At 49.8% G+C, this 13702-nt stretch overlaps 1 protein-coding gene across 2 annotated transcripts in view; it reads left to right on the forward strand.

The window, feature by feature from the left end:
- The first annotated feature begins 7554 nt into the window (after positions 1 to 7554).
- The window catches only part of ABTB3 (ankyrin repeat and BTB domain containing 3), a 177978-nt gene continuing 171830 nt past the window's right edge, over positions 7555 to 13702 (forward strand). The window contains exons 1-2 of one of the 2 annotated variants that reach the window (XM_074164098.1): positions 7555 to 8332; positions 8393 to 8525. In XM_074164098.1, coding sequence (XP_074020199.1) covers positions 7555 to 8332; positions 8393 to 8525 — 911 coding nt within the window. Of the gene's footprint in view, positions 8526 to 13702 lie in introns of both variants that reach the window. The other variant, XM_074164089.1, reaches the window with a different exon arrangement.

Raw genomic sequence — 13702 nt, forward strand, 5'->3', positions numbered from 1 at the left:
GGTGAGTTGGTTGGGGTTTTTTTTGCTAATTTATTTATGGGCATTTCAGCAATACTTTTGGTCAGTCAAGGAATGAACAGAATGCTATAATGTTAAAAAACTGGAGCTATGATCAGTTTTTGAAGAGAACTGAGAGGAAAACATGCAAAAGAAGTGGCAAGTGCTAGGACAAAGGAAAGGGAATGGCACAGTACTGCTCAGTTCCTTAAATGTTATCTTGTGCCAAAATGTCTAGTTTTTGTTTTCTTATTTTTAAGGCATGAATTATTGGAAGAAAAAACTCCTTCATATTAAAATTACTTCTTTTGTGTGCTTTTCTAGTGGTTTGCCTACAAATAGAAAGTTCTTACTTAATATCAGGGAATTGTATTAGTCTCTTATCTTAATTATGCTTTGTAATTGCGTAGGCCGCCGGCTCACTAATGCCTGCCACAGTTATTGCAGGGGAAAGGGGAAAAGAATCCTTCCCTGCCTAAATAAGGAGTGAGGTTGGGAACCTGTGTGCAAAAGCCTCCTTGCCTGGAACTGGGCTGGAGGGTGGTGGTGGAAGAGCTGCTCCCCCCTGAGACGGCACCAACTGACCCACAGCCTGGGGCTTCTTCTTTCACTGCCCACCTACTCACCCACCCACGGGTTGATGTGGTACCAAGTGAGCTCTGCAAAGCGAGGGAAGCCACAGGAGATGCAGGGAGGGGGACCTCAGCCATGGCAGCGTGCAGGGCAGAGATGGGAGCTGGTGGTGCAGAAGAGATCTCCTACGTGGATGGCAAGGTCGGCTGTCTATCTGCAAATGCCCCCTTAAGAAAGAAAAAAAAAAAAAAAGAGCATTAGATGGGGAAATTGAGAGTCTTTACCTGGGACTTTTCTTCATCAAATATCATTGTCTGGGAATAGACCTAACGGACACCATGCTTTTTTAATAGCAGAAATGTAGGTAAGTCCTAAGTACCAGCAAAGGACAGAGGTGTGAATGGATTTTAAGATAACCTTCTGTAGTCCTTTTTTCCCACACTCTGTTTTAAAAGAAATCTCCACTAGTGGGGAAAGTGGAGAACATGGCTCACAACCTTCTCCCACCCTTCCCTTCATGTGTTTGTCAGAGGGAAATGTCCTATTGTAGAAACTGTACCTCCTAAAATTGCATGTAAGACTATGTGTGGACTACAGTGCTGTGAAGAATCATATTTGAAACCTCCAAAAATATTTCTTTTCTTTTAAAATAGGGACTGAGTCTTAAATTGCAAACAAGGACTAATGAATACAACTCCCCAGGAGAAAACAGACGCACTGGGTGGCACGCCAGGGTCCGAGTGAGCGCCAGACTCAGCTTGTCACCTCCTTGCAGCACCAGGATGCAGCAAGCATGATTGCCTTTCTGTGGGTCTGAGCCCCTGCGAACAGCCAACAAGTCTTTGAGCACTCCATTCCTGGAGTAGACAAAACTGTCATTCCTGAACTACCAAGTAGGAAGAGGATTTCAGTGGTGATAGAGCGAAGGAATTACTTGAAACAGTAGAGTAACTTTACACAGTTTTTATGCTGGACATCCTCCCAAGTCGAGAGTAAAGGGCTGGCTAACTCAACAGCCACTGGTGAGCTCAAGCACGTTTGTCACTTTAGATTTCGCTTTTACATTGTTTTCTCATATAGCTATGCATATATCCCTTATGCAGGCTTGCTGTGTCTTGAGTGGGAATGGAAATTACCAGTGGCTGAACAGAGTCTTTCCTTGTCTCTGTCCTCCCAGAAGCCTGCTATTCCTGTTTCTTTCGGTTCTGATCAAAATGTGGAAAGTATGTATAATCTTATTGCACCTAAAGCATGCAAACTCTGTTACACTGTTTGGGAGTGGTATAATGAATTGAGAAGCACCTACATCTGCCAGCTGGAGGATAACAACTTATATATTCTGCTTGGCTCTATAAGCTTTTAGTACTGCCTAAAATAAAACAAGACAGAGATGCAAGTCCAGCCCCCTAAGAAGGTTTGGGAGCATGTTCTTACTATTTACATTTGTTGCGAAGAAAAGGTTAGGTTAGATGTTAGAAAGGCTGTTTTGAGCAGTAAGATTATTCGGACTAAGAAACAGACCATCCGGGGAAGTTGTAGAGCCTTCATCATGAATGGTTTTAAGAAAAGAAGAGATTAAAATCTGTCAGGATTCATGTGGAGGTTGCAGTCAATCCTTCCTTAGCACAAACGACAAAATCCAACATCTTGTAAAGACAGTAAGTACTGCTGCGTTTACTGTGTGGACTTCTCAACCAAACTGCACTTGTGAACTGGTGGTAATGCCCTTGGCTGGTATGGGAGCAAGGGCTTAAACCAGAGGACTGCCTTGGGGGCTCTGGTCCCATCTCTGCAGCACAGTATCTTGTCTCATACAGCAGCCAATGACAGACCCATGAGGAACGTTCCCCTGGCATAACCTCCCCATTTCTGGCAAACAGCTGTTGAGAAACTTTCTAGGATGAAGATTGCACATGCATCATTGTGTTTAATAGTTACCAGTGGCCTTATCCTCCAGGAATTTGTCAGATCTCTTCATGAAATCGTTTATGTTCTTGTCTTCCAAAACATACCATGGCCATGGGCTCCACAGCTTTGTTATATGCAGTGAGATTTGGTTTTGGCTGGCAGTTCCTCTGATCATCCTCTGTTAGTGGCTTCTGAGAAATCCCAAGTAATCACTCCGCTCCATGTCTACATGTCTCTAACAGACCTCCACTCAACAGACAGGGGCATGGGGACTGCAGGAAGAAAGGGGAGAAGGGTTTTGAGCTCAGTGGGAAGTAGGAGCTGCTGCTTTTGCACAGCAGATGAGTACAGCCCGGCGGCTGCCCCTGGCTAAGAAATAATAAGATGGAATTCAAGGACAGCCCTTTTCCTTAGTGTCTGCAAGAGGAGCAGCTGATGAGCTAAACCGTGCCTCTCCGTGGGGCAATAGCTCCTGCTGAGTCCTTGCCGGGGGTCCTAATGCAGCTAGCTGCTGAAATCAGCAGGATGGAGCAGACTGGGGCAAAAGCGGGTGGTGCAGCGTCCGGCTGCTATGTGTCCTTCCCTCCCACTCATGCTGGAGGCACCACCAGTGCCTCCCTCCCAGCTAGCGAGCTGGTGGCCTCATTGTGTCACTCATCCCTGCTCCTTTCCGTGATGTTCAGTGTTTGAGGAGCAACACCAGAGCCACCTCCCTGAGCCCGCTTGTCTAAACAGTTGGCAGCAGTCGCCCCGCAGGGACGATGCTACCTGATGCCAGCGCTCGGTTCCTTCTTTGACGGGGGCAGTGTCTTTTGCCGCAGACTGCACACACGCTGCAGCCCCAGAGGCTCCTCTGCCAGGGATGTGCATTTCACACCTGCTTTACAGGTACAAGATTACAGCCTTGCTTTGTAAATTAAACCCCTGTGATTAGAAACATTGGCACTCCGACTTCCCCAGCAAAATAAGCAAGGGCCTCCTAAGGCTCCCTGCTTGTTCCTGGAAGTTGGAGATAGCACTGGGAGATGCTGCAAATGCTGCTTTTGATCTGAGCTGTTATTGCAGTGCAGCACATTGAATTTTGAATGCAAAAATTGCATTGAGTGGCCTGATCCTGGGTACATTCCTGTGCTGTCTGGCAGCCTGTTTGCTGTGGCATTTTCCCCTGCAGCTCTCAAGAAGATGCCATTTGCAGGCAGTTGACTGGGTGGGGAAGGAAATAATTGTACGTTTACTGTTCTCCCCACACAAACTCCAACTTCCCATTCACTTAAATTTGCCCTGAGCACCTTTTTTAAACATGGTTCAATCTCCCTCTTTCAGCATTTTTGCTGGCACTTATCATCCTGGAAAGGTACTTAATCGGCCCCTGTCTGAATTCTCTGTAAAGTTAATTGATGTCCATGTCTCCAACAAGCTGAAAATTGTCCCCCCCCAGCCTTTGACATATAAGGGGACTTTGTTTTCTGCAGTGGACATTTTTTTCTAATAGGCAAATGACCCTGGCTGTAAGGCTTGCGGAGTGGGGTACAGCTGCAGACACCTGTCTTTCAACCCAGGGCAGGAGAGGTGTGGTACCCTTTCTGGATTAAAGCTGAGGACTGTCTCCACAGCTCGTCCATGTGGGCACTGGACTTGTGTGTTTCCCTCCAAACTGTTTGATCCTGTCTTTTCCCAGGGCGGTTTCAAGAACGAAGTCACTCTTTCTTGGGAGCACTTTCAGATGTCCTTCCAAGTCACGTTGAAGCTTGGTCTGGGATGCAGCAGCTGAGGTACCTGCACCCAGGCAGGTAAGAACCTTCAGGCGTTGAAGATCACCAGAGATCCAGAATGGCCACTCTGCACTGATTCGAATTTCCAGCCCTTTAAATGAGAAGGTAATTACTCTTCTGAAGAAATGAGTCAGAAGTTCTCGCTGCTCCTTTTGAAAGTTTAAACCAGCCTGGTGCTGCTGACAAGCCTTTGCTGTGTCCAAGTGTTGCAACATCTTCCAAACTGATTGTGTGACCAGGAATCAAACTGCCATGTGCGAAGGGATGCACACCTTGCTGCGACTGCAAAATCCAGTAAAGCCCGGTATTTTGCTTTCTGAATTAAAACAAAAAGTCTTCAACCTCTTTTGAAGTACAAACTATCTCTGAGTCAGAAATCGGAATGCCTGAGTCTACATGCAGCCTGACAGCTGTCCACTTCTCATTTCTCCTGTTCGTCTCAATGTCTGGTTAACGACGTAGCCTAAAATGATGCTTCAGAGGTCAACGCCAGCCTAAGGGTGGTGTTGACCTCTGAAGCACCATTTTTTACAAAAACTGGTGAATAAACCACCCAGCTCACTTGTTCCATCTTCCCTGGATGCCCACCTTGTGTATTCATGAAGCCAAATAAACCGTTTGCTACAAAACTTCCCCAACTTGGACTTTCCCTGGGTTTGACCTCCTGTCACGTGTGCTCAGCACGAGCAATTGTGGCAATTTGTGAAAGCGCAGGGACAGATTCAAGTGTATCTTGAGTACTGAATAAAAGACAGAGAAATAAATAACCCGAGGGCTTCGGTCCTGCTGGTGCCTTCCTTCTCCTACCAAACTGAAACGTGAATTTTGAACAGCCACTGCACTGAAGTGCTGGAGACACCAGAGGGCTCTACTGCGAGAGACATACCGCTGGATCGCCACAAAGCCCACAGGATTTTGCTCTCAAGGCACGGCTCTCTTTTTTGATGATCCCCCCCACCCTACCAAAGACGAGCTGCTGCCAGCAGTGTGGGCCTGAACTTATTTGCAGCACGACAGTGGCTCTAGTTGGTTGGTTGGTCCTCAGCTCTGCTATTTTTTATCAGGAAATGGTGCTGTTTAGGATTTCTGTGGAAACCTGTTTTGCGTAGCGCATCTCATGGAAGGACCAAGGCTATGCTGAGAAACCAGTTTCTGACAGCACTTGACTTAATCTGGAAGACAACCCCTTCTCGCTGTTTTCGATGGTGTCATAGTTTCCCCCCCAACCTGTTTGACAAATGAGCCTACCTGCAGTTGCGTTTGCGCCTTTCGTATAGGAAGTTTATGTTGAAGGATCGCCAGGCTTCGCTCACTTGGACGGGGAAACCTCTTACGTGACTTGCCTTGTCTGCTTAAGAATTTTGGCTGCCTCTGTTGGCATGATAGAGAAATGTGTTTGCTAGGCTTTTATCCTTAAAGGGATAGAATTTCGCTGGTATTTTTACACTTAAAAGGATATAACATTTCTTCAAAACCAGAAGACACAAGCGTATACATTCTCAGTCTGTTGCCTGGGATATTAGCCAGGCGACTCCTAATAACACTGAAGCCTAGCAATGTGAGATTGAAATATACTAGTTGGGGATAAACTGTCCATATATTGCGCAAGAAATCTTAATCTGCATGGGAAATGCACCCTAAGCCCAATACAAATCCTACTTGTCAAAGTCCTCGTGATACTCCGGGGGGTTAATTTCAAGAATGTCTAAGGGCTTTATTGTACTTGTTTTAATTATTTGGAAATTGCTCTTCCCGACTCGAGTGATGCCTGATATTCTTACGTGGCGGTTTCTGCTCGGTTTCAAAACATCTTGACTGTCTCACGCTGTTCGTGTGTGTGCCTGTTGCCGCCTTTCATTCGTTTATAGCAACATCAGGAAACTGCTGGTGTGAAAAAATGGTGAGGGATGGAGCGAGACTCCAGTTTATGAGCCAGAGGAGCCGGCGGTGGTGGAGGTAACAAACACAGACAAGCTTCACACCTTGCTGTTCCCAGCCAGGAGGGACAGAGGACTTGGTGCATGGGGACACGGTAGGCCACATTCCTCCCTGAGCCTCACTGGGCTGGCACTGGATTAATGTGTTGTCCTGCTTTGAGAGACACAGGATAAATTTTTCTTTCAGTAATTTTATTTTTCAGTAAGGTTTCTTCTAATGCAAGGGAAAAATCCATTTTCAGAACACTCCAGTGTCTGCATTTGTGAAAATATTTGCTTTATAGCCAGCTACAGTATGCGGGTTTCAAGGTCTCAGTGTTTTCAAGCTGGCCAGGTGTGGGGATGAGGAGAAGCGAGACCCGGGCACTTGACCCAAGCTGGCCAACGGGATTATTTCATACCATGAATGTGTCATTCAATACAAATTAGAAAGTTTGCTGAGGAGTTTCTCCTCTTAGATGCTGGCTGTGATCCTGAGAACTTCTTTCCCCGGTGCCGGACCCCTGAGGCCTTCCCTCCCTCCCAAAGCCGTAGTGGTCACAGCGTCCGACATTTGCTGTCTGTTGCCGGGCGTGCACACAGCTTCCTGCTGATGGAATTGACAGAGTATAATCCTCGTATGTTTTATATTGGTATCGGGATCAATATTGGTTATTTAGTGTTATTAATGTTAATTATTTAGTCTTATTCTATTAAACCTGTTTGGATTTCTCCCTTCGGGTTTCTTTGTTTTTCCCCTGATTCCCCTTCCCGGGTGGGGAGGGGTCACGGGGCGAGAGAATAATTCTCTAAACGACAACAAATTCTTGTGGGTTCTTCAGACTGTAACATTTTCGGGACTGGCCCGCGGGGTCCCCGCGCTGGCGGGGGGATGCCTGCAGCCCCCGCGGGACCGGACCGGGGCCGGGGGCAGCGCCGGGCGAGACCGCTCCCTCCTCCCCTCCCGTCGCTGCGCGGTGCGGCGCGCCCCGCGGCGCCGAAGGGGCGGCACCACCAGGCGCAGGGCACCGCCCCATTGGCCGCCGGGCGCGGCTCTTTGCATGTCCCCGCCCCCTCCGCGCAGCTCCATTGGCCGCCAGCCCTAGGTGCTTTGCATAGCCCCGCCCCTCCCCCCCTCGGCGCGCCGCCTGGCCGGCGCTGCGGTGCGGTGTCGGGCCGGCGGCGCGGCGCAGTGCAGGAGCCCGGAGCCGGGAACCGGGAGCGGGGCCGCGGCCGCGGGCAGCACCGCTGCTTCGCTGGCGTCTTCGTGGGGCGGCAGCCAGGCTGCGGCCGGCGGGTCTCTCGCCGCGCCCCCTCCCCCGCCGCTGTTCTCTTCTTTCCCTCCCACCCCCGCCCGGGTCGCCGCGGGTGCAGCATGAAGTGCGGCGATGGCCCGGAGAGGTAAGACGGGGGTGAGGACGCTGGAAGACCTGACGCTGGACTCCGGGTATGGTGGCGCGGCGGACTCGGTGCGCTCCTCCAACTTGTCGCTGTGCTGCTCGGATTCGCACCCCGCGTACCCCTATGGAGGAAGCTGCTGGCCGCACCTAACTGACTCCATGCACAGTCGGCACAACAGCTTCGACACCGTCAACACCGTCCTAGCGGAAGACTCCGAGGTGCTGGACTGCGCGGGGCAGCAGTGCTCCCGGCTCCTGCCCGACCTTGAGGAGGTCCCCTGGAGCCTGGAGGAGGTGGAGGCTCTGCTGCTGCCGCCGCCGCCGCCGCGCCGGGAGCCGCGGGCGCCGGGCGCTGCCGCCGCCGCCAGCCCCGGGAGCCGGGATGCGGCGGCGCGGCTCTCCACGCTGGTGAGCCGGGCACTGGTGCGCATCGCCCGGGAAGCGCAGCGGCTGAGCCTCCGCTTCGCCAAGTGCACCAAGCACGAAGTGCGGAGCGCCATGGAGATCGTCCTGGGCTGGACGCTGGCGGCCCGCTGCACGGCGGCCGCCCTGGGCGCCCTCTCCCTCTACAACATGAGCGGCAGCGGCGGCGACCGCTTCAGCCGCGGCAAGTCGGCGCGGTGCGGGCTGGCCTTCTCCGTGGGCAAGTTCTACCGCTGGATGGTGGACAGCCGGGTGGCCCTGCGCATCCACGAGCACGCCGCCATCTACCTCACCGCCGGCACCGAGAGCCTCTTCCGCGACATCCACGCCCGGGTGCTGGCCGGCCCCGCCGCCCCGCTCCCGCCGCCCGGCCGCCCCCCGGCCGCCGCCCCGGCCGAGAAAGAGAAGCAGGAGGGCGGCGAGGCGCCCCGCTTCACCCTGGAGGCGCTGGAGCAGACGGTCAACAACGACCCCGAGCTCTGGGGCTTGCTGCAGCCCTACCAGCACCTCATCTGCGGCAAGAACGCCAGCGGTAAGTGCGGCCGCGGGGCGGGACCGGGCGCCGCCGACCACCTGTTGGCGCCGGTGCGGGACCCCCCCCGCTTCCCTTCCCGGCGGGCGCCCGTCTGTCCGTTCCCCCGGGCTCGGGGCGGGCTGCGGCACCTGCCGCCGGGGCGGCCGGGGAGGGAGGAGGGGGCAGCCGGGCGGGTTCACCCCTTCCCGGCCCGGAGAGCGGGGAGGGAGGTGCCGAGCATCCCCGCCCGGCTCTGCCTTGGCTGCCCGCCTGCCTTCGGGGGGGTGCGTGTGTGTGCGTGTGTTTGGGGGGCAGCCGGCAGAGGGGTGTCGGCGGGGGGCTGGGTGATAGACATGGGCTCCGAGCTTCAATTTTCCACAGGAAATGGCAGAAGCGCAGCTGAGCGCTCGCAAGCGAGATCAAACTTTGTTACATATGCAGTGGTTTGGCCAGAGATTGCGTGGTTGGCGCTGAAATGCAGTCTTTCTGGACAGATTTCATTCATGTTGCTGCTTGTTTACCCAGAGCTTGACACAGATGCAACACGGTGATGCATCAACTTCCTGGGGATTTTTTTTTTGTTGTTTGTTTGTTTCTCCTTCTCTTCTTTCTTTCTTTCTTTTTTTTTTTTTTTTTTTTTTGAACGAAGAGTCCGGTATTTTAAATGAGTTGTTGTTCGGTAGAGCAGGATCCCAAAGTTGACGTCTCTTATTCCAGCTCCCTCTGTTTGTCAGGGAAGGGAAAATGGAACGAGCCGCATCTCATGGAATCTGAGTTGAAATCGGGTGGTTTTCTCCTACCTTCTCCTGAGCGTTCACAGGCACATGCGAACACTTTTATTCAGCTTATATACAAAATATCTGTCAAGCTGACATGCAAATACTGGGGAGAGAAAGGGGGAGCGAAGGGAACCGGGAGAACAAGGATAACTGGAAGCCTAGATCAGGTCTTCAGATAAGCCCTGTTAAGTTGTTATAGCCATAGAGAATGCGTTACAGCTAATTATCTATTGTGTTGTCACCTTCTCTCCCGTAAGAGACCCAAAGGAGAATGCCAAGCAGGAGCAAAAGAAAGAGTCAAATCCTTCTCCTCGGTCTAAACAGATGTGGCTCCGTTATATTCCTCTGGCGGTTTCAGTCCAGCCGTGGATGTCCTCCCCAGGGGCTCTGCTGAACCTCCCCTCCAAATGCATCTGCTGTGTCGGGGCCATGGGTTGCAGGACCCTTGTGCTTTATTCTAGGGCTGTTGCTGGCAGGCATGTCTTCCCCAGGAGTGCCACCCTTGTTTTTTTTCCTCGAGTCCTGGTACTGTGCCTGTGGTAGGTTTCAGATGGCACAGTGTTGCATTTCTGACATTGCAGCACTGGCTGTGCAGGCTCCTACTGAGCCTTTCATTTTGTTTTGCGGCTCTCTCTAACTCCCTCTGTATCGGCTTGCTGGATTTAAATTAACTTCATTCTGACCCTCATTTATCTACCTTCCAGGGACTCGATTCGGTGTTTTCGTCTCCATTTTGTTGTAGCTTTACCTGGCACAAATCTCCTCGGTAGCTCAGTCCTGACTCCAGCAAATGCCATTTTTCTAAGATGTTGGAATTAGACCCAAGCAAGTTGTCCATTTTGTTTTACCTCTCTCCCCATGTCATTATGTTTTCTATGCAAATGACTGTAACATTATTTTGCTTTTTAGCATCTTACATCCTGTTAACATATATTTAGGCTTACAGGTGCAAACAAGAGCCAGGCCTTCTTGTAATAAAAGCCGTTTTTTATTGCTGTTTATGTTTATTTAGATTTAATCCGGGGATGCGTTGCGTGCTCTTAAGTACTTTCATGGCAACTAAAACAGCCATTATAAGCCATTTAACACATCAGCCTGTTTCTTCACCAGTGAGATATGTATCTGTTTATATAGTCCTCACCATTTTGATGTCTGAGTGCTCCATGGTTGGTTACAAGTGTTTCCTTTTCAGGCACTTAAAAGGTGGGGAAATTTGATGTGAGAGATTATTTGACCTGCTCAAAACTATTTGGGCAATCTGTGGTAGGAGGCTACGACTGCTGGAAGCTACATTTCTATATAGTAGCATAACCACAAGCTCATCCTTTCTCTGTACTCAGTACTTGAAACACCACGATAAAGGAACTTAATAGGTAGGAGACTGCTCCTCGCGTCTCTCTGCACTACTCCAGGAGAAGAGACGGCCCTTTTACTTTGGAGGTTCAATAAATCAGGGTGCCATTCTCCAGCTGGGTGGCATGTGGACACACAGGCACTGAAATTGGCAGATTTGGTCCATCAGACGTGGATGAGAAGTGGTGGCCGGGTCCTTTCTGGAAGTACTGTGGCCAGTATGGTCTGAGTGAAGGGGGAGAAAGGAAAGCAGCGCAAAAGCAAAGCCTCTAGCAGTCCCTTATCTGCAGGCAGGGTTTCTTGGGGGAAGGGTGGTGTCTCTCTGGCAGGCAAATGTCAAACCTTTAAATATTTTCTAGGCTAAATTCAACACCTTAAATTCCATCTGGACAGTGAGACAGGCAACCCGTGAAGATCATGGGATGTAAGTAAGGAGGAACATGAGCTTATGCATGGTGTAGTCCGAGATTGCTCTTACATAGTTTGTGAACACTAGTGTTGGGGAAGATGGTCTGAGGATCTGCAAGACACCTGCAAGACATCTGCAAACCAGCCTTTCAAGGCTTCCCCATCGGCTGTGTAGAGCGTTTAGTGGTTTAAGCCTGGTGTCATACCCTGTCATCTTGGAAGCTGCTGAATAAGATCAGTGTTGCAAGATAACTTTCTGCTTCCTATAAATGATGGTCATGCACCTTCAGACAGAGAAGATGACTGAGCTTGTTCTTTTGGTGGGGGCTTGTCTTGGGTACGTCTGCCCTAAGCTCGGACAGCTGCCTTGATAGGAGCTCTGCTCTCCAACAGCTGCCTGCGCATCCCTGGTGCGGGGTTGAAGGCCCATGGATGAAGGTGGTGGCAGTCTTTCGTGCGTTGCAGGCAGCAGGCCACATCTCCTCGATAAGCCTCTTGACAACCTCTGGTGTGGTACGGGAGTAGGGATGACAAAGGGGAAGCAGGCAGTGGTGTTGGGAACAAGCCGCTGGAGTACGCCAGCAGCTGCTGGCATCTTGGCCGAGCTTATCCCAGTTACTATATCAGAAAGAATAGACCCTGAAAGCACTCTGAGGTAGTAGGTTTTTTCTCCCCCTGCACAACCAGAATTTTAATGTCATGGTTGAATGAAAATTAAAAACTTTTCATTTGGGATTTCATTGGCGCTCAAATGTTTCAATTACGAGCTCTGTCTGAACAGCACGGTACGCATTTTACATCCTGTAACAGTCGCACAGAGTGTTATTTCCCTTGAAATAGTGAGAGCGAAATACTCTGTACTCAATGAAAGGCAGTAAAAGCTAGCACCTCTGTGGTTTAAGCTGTATTATTTTCGTTTCTTTATTGCTCATCAAACCCCTACTTTTAGACCAGATTCGAGAGTTGCTTTGAGATGACTGGGAAGTTTCCCCAGGTCTTGGATCCAGCGAAAATCATAGGAGTAAGTCCACTTACTTCATTTTCACTGAGGATGCTTGGATGGCAGGTCTGAGTAATTCAAAAGTCACCAACACTGGGTCATAAAGGTCCTCTTTTACCAGACGGAGGAATGGGATTAGACAACACTTAGATTAATATAGAGTTTAGAAAATGAGTTGTTTCTGTTTCAGTCTTGGGGGTCTCCTTATGTTGGGTGGCAGGACTCCTGGTGGGAAGGGCAGAGGCCGTGAGGGAGACAGCCAGGGATCGCAGGGAGGAGGGTTCTGTGGAGCCACCGGTGTGTACAACTCGCCCTTGTCTGTTTGTGTACAGCTACTAAAAATAGTTATTTGGAACCCAACTGCATCTCTGTGGTTTCTTCTTAATATTATTTAGGGAGGAAGGCGCAACTAGGAAGAAACCCAGGATTAGGTCAGGCTTGGCTGACACGTGTCAGCTAACCTCAGTTTAACCTCAGCCTCTTCTAATCCAAGCGAACTAGAGGGACTCCAAGCAAATGAGCAATACCAATATATTAGCACAGCTTAACCAAATCAGTTAATGCTTTTAAGTTCTGATACATATGTATACATATGTGTGTGTATATAGAGACCATACCCTTCCTTTACTGGTGAGGATACTGTTATCTGGTTGTTACTCCTCTGCTTTCTATTGTAATTGAACCATTCGAGATTCTATTATGACTTTAGGGGCAATGTAAAAATCAATCTAAAACTTATTTCAGCTAGGATGATAGAGGAATATTTGGGCACAAAATGGAATTTCATGCCTTTTTCCTGGGCTTTTTTACCTGCAGTTTCAAGAACATCTTTTTTTCTCCCCATTATATTTCAATTGTATTTTTTGCTAGGGAAAAAAATAATACGATCCAGTTCAAAGTTTCTTACATGCCTCTGTATGTTATACTTAGGGGTCTTTGCTCTTGCGTTTTCCCCACCTGCTTCTTAGCACTTGAGTGCCTTGCCCAGAGGTTGACATCAGCAGCGGTGCAACAAATAATGTGTATTTTTGCTCGATTTTTTTACCTGACAACCTTCCAAGCAAACTTCCACACCCTCTCTTAAACAAATTGTGCATTTGTGCCCTCTCCCTGTGGGAGGGAGAGTCGCCTGCTCTCAGGGTAGAAGGCTGTGCCTGGTTGTGGCATGTGGCCACTGATGCTGGTGGGAGCTGGGATGGCTGTGAGGAACCGTGTTCCTTCCCTGGAGGGTGTGTGTGTTGCTCAAGCATCTGGTGTTGGCAGGAGCAGGACAGACAGACGCTCGTCTTGCATGTGCTCGTTGCAGACCTCCATTGCCTTGTGAGGGTTGCGAAGGAGCAGTGGTGGGACCGGGAAGTGGAGATCCAGTGGGAGGTTGCTGTTTGACTGACTCGCTGATGAAGGTTTGTTTCCCTCTGGATGGTTTTATTCATATAATTTGTTTCAGTTATGAGTATAACATTAAAAAAAAATAAAAATCCCCAGAAATGGTTATACCAGAAGCACCCAGAATAATCATCAAGATGATGTATGCCAATATGATTATTCCCATTATCATGTTGGAAAGTACCTTAATAGCAGTTATGGCCGTGGCCACGCTAGGGAGTTTTAGGGCTGCAGCTATGCCACTTAGTTTCTGATGTAAACGAGGCTTTGGAC

Source organism: Numenius arquata, chromosome 2, assembly GCF_964106895.1.
Source record: "Numenius arquata chromosome 2, bNumArq3.hap1.1, whole genome shotgun sequence".
NCBI classification, from domain to species: domain Eukaryota; kingdom Metazoa; phylum Chordata; class Aves; order Charadriiformes; family Scolopacidae; genus Numenius; species Numenius arquata.